The following is a 10774-nucleotide window of genomic DNA, read 5'->3' on the forward strand; positions in this document are numbered from 1 at the left end:
TCTGTCCTGTTCTCTGTTTCTATGAGTTAGTTTTTTTTCTTTTTTTCTCGATTCCACATATAAGTGAGATCATACAGTAATTGTCTTTCTCCGTCTGACTTATTTCACTTAGCATAATACCCTCCACGGCCACCCATGTTTTTGCAAATGGCAAGGTTTTTTTCTCTCTCATTGCTGAATAATATTCCTCTGTGTGTGTGTATTCCACATTTTCTTTATCCACTCATCCAATGATGGACACTTAGGCTGTTTCCATACCTTGGCTATTATAAATAAACTATAATGAATGTGGGGTGTGGATATTTCTTCGAGATCGTGATTTCATTTCCTTTGAATATACACCCAGAAGTGGAATTGCTAGATCACATGGTAGCTCTATTTTTATTTTTTTGAGGAACCTCTATACTGTTTTCCATAGTGACTACACCAATTTACATTCCCAGTACACAAGGGTTCCCTTTTCTCCACATCCTCATCAATATTTGTCATCTCTTGTCTTTCTCATGATGGCCATTCTAACAGGTATGAGGTGATACCTCACTGTGGTTTTGATTTGCATTTCTCTGATTAGTGATATTGAGCACCTTTTCACGTACCTGTTGGCCATTTGTATGTCTTCGCTGGAAAAATGTCTTTTCAATTCTGCACAGTTTTTAATCACATTGTTTTGTTTTCTTGCTATTAAATTGTATCGGTTCTTTATATATATTTTATTTATTTGTTTGTTTGTTTATTTTTTTATTTTTTGCAGTATGCGGGCCTCTCACTGTTGTGGCCTCTCCTGTTGAGGAGCACAGGCTCCGGACGCGCAGGCTCAGTGGCCATGGTTCACAGGCCCAGCCACTCCGCGGCATGTGGGATCCTCCCGGACTGGGGCACGAACCCGTGTCCCCCGCATCGGCAGGCGGACTCTCAACCACTGCGCCGCCAGGGAAGCCCCATATATTTATTTTAGATATGTATTCATCTCTTATCAGATATATGATTTGCCAATATTTCCTCCCAATCATAGGTTGACTTTTGATTTTGTCGATGATTTCCTTTGTTGTGCAGAAGCTTTTTAGTTAGATGTAGTCCCACTTGTTTATTTTTGCTTTTATTGCCTTTGCTGTAGTGACAAAAAATTTGTACCCTTTGACCAACATTTCCCTATTTCCCCCTTGCCCCACTAGATTTTTTTAATAGAAAACCTTTGTTTTCCATGTTTCCCAATTCTATTCATCGAATAATCCATCTTTCCCCACAGATTTTAAATGCAATTTTTGTAGAAAATGCTTACATATATGTTTCTGGACACTCTCTGTTTCTTTACTGTTGCTTATATAATACATATTCGTGCCCCAATCTATTTTAATTACTGTAATTTAATAAAAGATTTTCATATTCACAGATCTCCTACATTACTTTTCTTCATCTTTTTTTCTTTTTTGCTATTTTCATTTCATTTTCCTAGATATACTTTTTTTTTTTTTTTTTTTTTTTTTTTTCGGTACGCGGGCCTCTCACTGTTGTGGCCTCTCCCGTTGCGGAGCACAGGCTCCGGACACACAGGCTCAGGGGCCATGGCTCAGGGGCCCAGCCACTCTGCGGCATGTGGGATCTTCCCGGACCGGGGCGCGAACCCGTGTCCCCTGCATCGGCAGGCGGACTCTCAACCACTGCGCCACCAGGGAAGTCCCCTAGATATACTTTTAAAAAATTCTTTATACTAGGGATCTAGGGTCTGTGGCACTTTGATTGGAGCTGCATTAAAACAGTACATTTTTTTGGATGGAATGATCTTTATAATATTAAGATTCCCACTCAGAAACAGGATAGGGCTCATCATTTTTTTTAACATCTTTATTGAAGTATAATTGCTTTACAATGGTGTATTAGTTTCTGCTTTATAACAAAGTAGGGCTCATCATTTATTTAAATCTTCTTTCTTGGCCTGCAACAAAGTTGTTTTCTTTCTTATAAATCCTAAATTATTTTTTGAAAATTTTTGTTCCTTTTGTGAATGAAATATTTTTTTCATGATGCTTTATAGCCGATTATTGCCAATACACAGGAAAAAGCCATGGCCTGTTTTGGGTTTTGTTTAATGTGGAAGCTTCACAAATTGTGCTGCTGAGCAGGGCCATGCTAATCTTCATTATCATTTCAATTTTTGTATATGTGCTGCCAATAAAAGCAAAGCAATAGCCCTTTTTCTTTTCCAAAATTTTATTTCTAAAAATTTCCAACATACAGAAACACTATAAGAATTTTACAATAATGACCTGTACACCCACCACCCATATTCTACCGCCAACATTTTACTATACTTCTGTCTTTTAACTGTTTCCCTACTCATGGTTTACCTTTCACTAATGTATCCTCCCCATTGTTGGAATAGTTATCTATCTAACCCATGAAAGCCTTCAATAGTTCCCTCTGGGATAAAGCCAAATTCTTTAGCATAACATACAAGGCCCGTCACAAGCTGACCCCAACCCATCTTTCCAGTATCATTTCCCACAACTCCTCTTTCTTTGCACATAAAGTGTTCTTTACCTGGATGCTCTTACTCAGCCTCGATGAAAACCTACTTACCCTTCATCCTCAACTCAAATATCACCTCCATCACCAAGCCTTGCCAGCATTCCACTGGCTACATTAGCTGCTTCCAAAAAAGCTCTTATAAAGCTTTGCCCAGGCATCATAATATACTGTAAATATTTTTTATATGTCTGTCTTCCCCACTAGACCATGAGATCATCAAAAGCAAAACCCTGGGGCTTCCCTGGTGGCGCAGTGGTTGACAGTCCACCTGCCGATGCAGGGGACACGGGTTCGTGCCCCGGTCCAGGAGGATCCCACGTGCTGCAGAGCGGCTGGGCCCATGAGCCATGGCCGATGAGCCTGCGCGTCCGGAGCCTGTGCTCCACAATGGGAGAGGCCACAGCAGTGAGAGGCCTACGTACTGCAAAAAAAAAAAAAAAGCAAAACCTTGCCACATTCCTCTCTGTATCCCGCTGCCAAGCAGGGTGTCTGACACACTGTGAGGCTCAACAGACCTTGTACACAGGAGATAAGACTCACAGATGACAGAGATCCTCAGAACTCTCAGCTCCCTGGGAGAACACTCTGAGGTCTGGACCGTGGAGTACGCACCTGCACAGGCATCCCCAGACCTAGCTTCAGCCCCAAACAGGGGTCGATGAAGATGGTGAGGATGGGCTCCGAAGGGTCCTGGACAAAGTGTTCCAGAATGGTATCGTGCTCCTCTGTCCAAGTGGCAGCTGCCAGTCCTGTCAGCGCAGCTCGGGACAGGAAAAGGGGCTTCTGCAGAAGGAGAGCGGAGGGCCAGAGCAGGGACAGCTGTTAGGATGGGTCACTTCTCCCATCCACTGTCACGTATGAGGACGTGGGGGATGAGAGAAGTCAGACAGTCTCAGAACGGGGAAGGGAAAGCTGAGAACGGACTGAAAGACAGGTTTCAAGCTTTCGAAGAAACAAGACAATAAAATTCTCTTCCCGCTACCAGTAAAAATAGAATGGATCATGAAGGAAGACTGAGGGATATTATCTTCCCAAGATATTTCATTTATGCCTGTGTTTGTAAAAATGTCTTATCAAGCAACCCTCAACCTCACAGTAAAACTAAATCAAGGGAACATGTAGGATATTAGCCTAAGTTAAACAATTAGGATTCCATATGTATGTGTTAGCATATGGTATTTGTTTTTCTCTTTCTGACTTACTTCACTCTGTAATGACAGACTCTAGGTCCATCCACCTCACTACAAATAACTCAATTTCATTTCTTTTTATGGTTGAGTAATATTCCATTAAAGCTGGGACAAAGTGAGAGAGTGGCATGGACACATATACACTACCAAATGTAAAACCGATAGCTAGTGGGAAGCAGCGGCATAGCACAGTGAGATCAGCTCAGTGCTTTGTGACCACCTAGAGGGGTGGGATAGGGAGGGTGGGAGGGAGGGAGACGCAAGAGGGAAGAGATATGGGGATATACGTATATGTATAGCTGATTCACTTTGTTATAAAGCAGAAACTAACACACAATTGTAAAGCAATTATACTCCAATAAAGATGTAAAAAAAAAAAAAAATCCTTGCTAGGGAATTCCCTGGTGGTCCAGTGGTTAGGACTCCACGTTTTCACTGCCGAGGGCGCAGGTTCAATCCCTGCTCGGGGAATTAAGATCCCACAAGCTGCGGAGTGGAGCCAGAAAAAAAAAAAAACTTTGCTAAACTGCTAACACCCAGGCCTGGAAAGGGTTTGTTGCTAGTGTGAGGGCAAAAAAATGCAACTTGTTTGAAAAACAATTTGGCATTATGTATTAAAGGTGTTAGAAATGTTCTTTACTCTTTGATTCAGGAACTCCATATACAGGAACCTAACTTAAGGAAATATTAAGTATTTCAAAATGTGTTAGTTTTATTTATAATATTCATCACTGTATTATTATGAGAGCAAAAAAATCATAAATGGCAAATGTCCAAGAGTAAGGATTTAACTGTGATACATATATCTTACGGAGCACCATATGAACATTAAAAATGGTGCTTACAGGCACCCTGGTGGTCCAGTGGTTAACACTCCACGCTTCCATTGCAGGGGGCACGGATTCAATCCCTGGTCAGGGACTAAGATCCCATAAGCTGCGCAGCCAAAAAAAAAAAAAAAAAAAAAAAAAAAGATGCTTACAAAAAGTATGTAACAGTAATGAAAATACTACATATCAAAAAAAGAGGTATCTTGTGATTTACATATTTGTGATTAAAAAAATAAAGGCAGCCTGATGTATTTTTTTAAGTATATAATAACATGAAGAATAAAAAAATGTTTTGTGAGAAAGCCTAATAAAAAATTATAATGTGTGGTACAGTTAGGATTGTTAAAAAACAAAAAAACTTGCAAATCTACACAGAAAGAAAGGACATATACCAAATTAGTAACGTTGGATGTGCTCAGGCAGTAATACTATGACTTTTATTTTCCCTTTCTTTGTTTTACTTTTCTGTCCCTTCCAATTTTTTTCTTTAATGAGTAGTTGTCACTTTTCTCTCCCTTTTTAAAAAAGTTCAAGGTCACCATTCTGTTCTTCTAACCCAGGTAACTGAGGGTGTGCCTAGGCTCTGATGCAGCTTGGAAATAAAGGTGTAGAGGTTACTGAGTGTCAAATTTTGAAAGTATTTCAAATGGCTTCTGTAAACTCTTCAGCCAAAGGAGGGAACTGAAGGACAGGAAGAAAGAGGATGTCTTAGAAATTACTATCCAATTAGGACAGTGTCCGCCCAGCTTGTTCAACTTGTTCAGATGTTCACGCATTCAACAGATATAGCTTGTTGCAATCTGACCCAAGGTGGAGAGATGAGGAAGGGCCTTCTAAGAGCCCTGTTCCTCACTGAAAGCCCTCTTCTTTGGGAGGGGTAGGGGACACGGATAACTCTGTCCTTTACTCGGTGTACTGGATTTGCAGTGAGCAGGCTACCAGTAGAAAGTAAGGAGAAGGTAGTGAGAGACTGAAGAGAATTCCTCGTGCACCATTCTGCAACTGATCCTTTGATTCACCAGTTGTTGGAGAGGAACATTTGAATCAGAGAAAAGCCAAACTTACCACGTCTACCTCACACTCCTGTAATTCTTCTTTCTGTATTTCAGGTTCCTCCAATATTGGCTCTGGGAAGAATGAAAATTCAAAAATGAAGGCATTCCATTAAAAGTTAAACACAGAGACTTCCCTGGCGGTCCAGTGGTTAAGTCTCTGAGCTTCCACTGCAGGGTGCACGGGTTCGATCCCTGGATGGGGAACTAAGATCCCACGTGCCAACAGCACAGCCAAAAAACAACAACAAATAAAAGAAGTTAAACACAGAGTCACCATATGATCGAGCAATTCCACTTCAAGGTACTTGAAGTACCTTGAGAAATTGGCACCCCATGGCCCCTATATCTTTACTTTTAAGTTGCACCAGGGCCTAGCCTATTAGCAGGCACTCCCTATTCCCCTTTCCTCCCAGATCCTGGTAACCTTTCTGAGTCTATGAATCTACTTTCTGAGTCTATGAATTTGCCTATTCTGGACATTTTATATTAGTGGAATCATACAATATGCGGTCTTTTGTGACTGGCTTCTTTCACTTGGCATATTTTCAAGGCTCATCCACGTTGTTGTATCGTAGCAGACCTTCATTCTTTTTTATGGCTGCATAATATTCCACTGCAATTTGTTTATCCATTCATCGTTGATGGACGCTTGGCTGTTTCCGCCTTTTGGCTGTTGTGAATAGCACTGCTGTGAACACAGGCATACAAATGTCTGTTCGAGTCCCTGCTTCCAGTTCTCTGCAACTAAACATGCCACAGCGAAGATCCCACGTGCCACAACTAAGACCCAGTGCAGCCAAATATAAATAAATAAATATATATATTTTTTAAATGTTCTTTTAAAAAGCTTACTGGGGCTGGAGTTGGCACAGAAGGAGGCAGGGGAATGAAGGCAGTCAGTATTAAGGTCATTCTAGGCATTCACCTTCTGGCCTGCCATTCTTCCCCCATCCTGTTCCCACATGGAGAGGTTGGGGCCCACAGAAATCAGCCCCTCTCCAAGCAAACCACCATCCCCACTCTGGACTCCATAAAACCCAGGGGGGTGTCCCTCTCCTTCCTGATCTGTTGCTCACACAGGAGACTGGGGTAAAACTGGTGGGCCTCCCATCTCCCGTGGGCTGAAAGGAGGAAGGAACAAATGAGGTGCAAGCAAAAGTCCTTGGGAACAGGACACTCCAACTTCCAGAAAGAAAACCTAAGAGGGGAGTGAGGCATACAAGCCGAGGAAGGAAATCATGAGAAAGATGGAACAGCTGATTCTAGGAGCTCAGTGGTGAGTGGGATGGGTAAACAAGAAACCCAACGCCCTTCGAGAAAGCCAAGGGCATCCAAGGTTTCAGACAGGAACGAGGCGGGGGAGGGAGACTGAGACAATCTCAAGAGTAAACTGGTTTTGTCCTCTATTGTAATACAATTTATATAAAGTCTAAACCATGCAATACGATACTAGTATGTGATGGTCATGGATACATGCAGTAAAAATTTAAGAAACAGGCTTGAGAATGACAAACTCCAACTCAGGATAGTAGTGACCTCTGGAGAAGGAGAGAAGGGCTTGGGGGGGGGGGGCGGGGCGCGGTAGCAGGGGGACAAAGGGATTCACTTGTTGCCATCATGATTTATTCTCACATTGGGTGACGGGTACATGGGTGTTCATTATCTCATTCTCTGTATTTTTTCTGATTTGCCTGAAATACAGGTCACAATCCCTTATCCAAAACCCTTGGGATCAAGTATATTTCAGAATGTAGACTTGTAATACCGTATGGTATATGAGACCCCCACCACATCTTGGGGCCTCTAGAACAGCACTCCACAAACTTTTAATGTCAGTATTTCTGCAGTAAAACATATGAAAATTTATACTAAGTGGTTTAAATAGACTATAAATACCTTCATGTCAGTTTAGGTTATGTCTCACCACCAAATAAGTTTGGATGCCAAATTTTGGGGAAAAAAACCTTTCAGTTCTTAGGGCTTTTTAAAATTACAGATATGGGATTGTGAACCTGTACTTCTTTTCTTAGTGGGAACGGAGGAGCACTTAAGGGAGCAAAGGATATCAATAAAGACCTCAAAAGGGTGTTTGCCCTTTAACCCAACATCCTTCACCAAGAAGTGTTTTAGGCCTGGTCTTAGCCCATTTGGACTACTATAACAAAACACCATGGACTGGGTGGCTTCTAAACAGCAGACATTTATTCCTCACAGTTCTGGAGGCTGGAAGTCCTAGATGAGGGTGCCAGCAGGGTTGGGTGAGGGCCCTCTTCTGGGGTGCAGACCTCTCTTTGTGTCCAGCAGAAGGGGGCAAGGAATCTCTCTGGAGTTGCTCCTTATAAGGCACTAATCCCGCTCATGACAGCTCCACCCTCATGATTTAAGCAACCTCCCAAAGGCCCCTCCTACTAACACCATCATATTGGGCATGAGAATTTCAACATATGAATTTGGGGGGGACACAAACATTCAGACCATAGTAGGCCCCCTCTGTCTCCTGTGGGACAGGCCTCAATCCCTCCCCAACTCCAAAGAGTACAGGGATTTTTTTTTTAATATTTACTTATTTATTTGGCTGCACAGGATCTTTCATTGTGGCACACGGGATCTTTAGTTGTGGCATGCATGTGGGATCTAGTTCCCTGACCAGGGATGGAACCCAGGCTCCCTGCATTAGGAGCACGGAGTCTTAGCCGCTGGACCACCAGGGAAGTCCTGAGGACAGGGATTAAGGCTCATTTCAGGGCCGCCTTGGAGGCCCGATTCTTCTCTGAACCTCTATCAAGTGTCAGCTAGAAAGCTCCACATCAAACAATAAAAAGGCTTAGAGCTAAAAGGACTCAGAGATCCTTGGTGTTTGGGGGTCAATGCTCTCATTTAGAAGTTCCTTTTTTTAAAATAATTTTTATTGGAGTATAGTTGATTCACAATGTTGTGTCAGCTTCAGGTGCAGAGCAAAGTGAATCACCCATATATATATCCACATCCACTCTTTTCTGGATTCTTTTCCCATATAGGCCACCACAGAGTATTGAGTAGAGTTCCCTGTGCTGTACAATAGGTCCTTATTACTTATCCACTTTACATATAGTAGTGTGCATATGTCAGTCACCATCTTCCAATTTATCCCTCCCCCGCTTACCCCCTGGCAACCACAAGTCTGCCCTCTACGTCTGTAACTCTATTTCTGCTCTGCAGATGAGTTCATCTGTACCCTTTTTTTAGATTCCACATATAAGCAACATCACATGACACCCTGACATTCCCTTCCCACCCCAGAGGAGTCTCCAAGTTGAACTTCACTGCCTTCCCTCCTCCCTCCCCTTGCTCCTGGTACCCAGCTTCTAGGAGCCAGTCCCACTTTAAACTGCTCTTAAGAGAACTCAGAAGAAAAAATTTGCATGGTTCCAATGCCTAGATCCCAGGGCAAGGCCCTGTATACCCTGGACCTTTCTCCCATGCCCACGCTTAATCTCTCAACTTTTAATATTAAAAGGGGATTCTATTTCTCTCCATCTGGACAGGCTGCTAGCAGTGTAAAGAAGCCCCAGGTAAAAGGGGAGGACTATCCTTAGCTAGCAGTCATAGCTACACTGGCCAGTGCTCTAAGGGACAGCCTAGTGACAGCAACAGCTACCAAAAACCTTCCAAGCCTATTGGCTCCAGCTCACCCAACAGGAAGGAATCCCTCAGATCAAAGCCACAAGAGGCAGCCTCTTTAAACTCTTTTCTTCCTCAATCTAGACATCAGGCTTCTTTTCCTGTGGCCCTGAACCTGAACCTCCTTAGTCTACCAAGGCCCTGACGAAATGAGGGCAGAGATACAAGAGCCTTAAACAGATGGGAGAAAGATTCAGTCAGGCTTAGGATTCAAAGGATGGCAAAGCAGGCTGAGTCTCCATGGTGATGGGCTTAATGGAAGGAAAACATTATTTGTTTTGCCACCCAGGGTGAAAATGGGAAAAAGGAAGAGATCAAACCCTCTTCAGTGGGGTAGGAGCAACCAGGAACACGTGAAATAAGGAAGAAGAGGCTAGGATAGAGGATTGGCTGGTTAGCTCTTGGTGCACTGGGGGGAAATTTTAAGACAGAAAGAACAAGTATAAGGCTGGCCAGGAAGAAAACACAAAACAAGGGACCTAGCAGCAGGCCTGAGATCCCGCTGAACCCCTTGCTTCCTACCCAGAAGCAACAGAACCTGCTCCCCGGCCCCAAGACCCTCCTTCAATACACACATTCTGCCTCCAAGCCTCTCCCCAGCAGGTACCCACCAGGCTCCTCCTTGAGAGACTCGGGCTCTGCCTGGGACTCACTGCTGGCCGGCAGGGTGGTCTCCACAGCCTGTGCGGCCAGAGCAGACTGAGCGACTCGCCAGCGGGTGCTTCCCCGGCTACTCATTTTCTGCTTCTTGTCAGCTTTGCTGGACATTGTGTTGGCAAAACCTGCAGACACACGGAAGCTGGGGGACCACCACCAGATCCACCCCCAAACCTCAGTCTCTTCCCTGGAATATCCCACTTTCTTCAGGGCACTGGGTTAAAAATCAAAATCAGTCCCTCAAGGCATTAGGAACGAATGGAAGCTAAACATGAGGGCACAGGGAATTCCGTGGCAGCCCAGTGGTTAGGACTCACGCTTCCACTGCAGGGGGCATATGAGTTCCGTTCCTGGTCCAGGAACTAAGATCCCACAAGCCCCAAGGCGCGGCCGGGGTGGGGGGGAAAATGAGGGCACAGCAGACACCCACTAATAAGGATTTAGGAACCCCTATCTCTGCCCAGAGGTATGAGAAAATAAGATAATCAGGAAAAGATCTACCACGCTGAGGTGTGGTTGCACACACTCTCAAGCACTCTAGGTCTCAGGGCCATGGGTGAGTGAGAGAGGGCCCAGGGAAGGGAAGACTGTCCCCAGGTTCCACACTCTCTGTCACTGTGTCAAGTCACTGAGCAACCAAGATGATTTTCCTATGTACCTCCTTTTCTCCCAAGTTACCCACTGGAAGTGGGGGAGAAAGAAAAATGCCCCTCCTACCCACACTAAAATCTGTGACCTCCTTAAACAAGGAAGAAACAGTATTTGCAACCTGTCTCTTCAGCTTTTCAATCCTGAGGGGCAGAAACCCTGTTGTGTGTGTACTGAAAAGGTGTCTTCGCACAGTTGGCTGAGTGAG

At 43.9% G+C, this 10774-nt stretch overlaps 1 protein-coding gene across 1 annotated transcript in view; it reads right to left on the reverse strand.

Moving 5' to 3' along the window:
- DNAH2 (dynein axonemal heavy chain 2) overlaps positions 1-10029 on the reverse strand; it is a gene marked incomplete at both ends in the record, with an annotated part of 87984 nt that extends 77955 nt beyond the window's left edge. The window contains 3 exons of the mRNA XM_079725443.1: positions 3139-3309; positions 5612-5673; positions 9873-10029. Coding sequence (XP_079581569.1) covers positions 3139-3309; positions 5612-5673; positions 9873-10029 — 390 coding nt within the window. The remainder of the gene's footprint in view (positions 1-3138; positions 3310-5611; positions 5674-9872) is intronic.
- Positions 10030-10774: the final 745 nt, after the last annotated feature.

This window comes from Hyperoodon ampullatus (assembly GCF_949752795.1).
Source record: "Hyperoodon ampullatus genome assembly, chromosome: 19".
NCBI classification, from domain to species: domain Eukaryota; kingdom Metazoa; phylum Chordata; class Mammalia; order Artiodactyla; family Ziphiidae; genus Hyperoodon; species Hyperoodon ampullatus.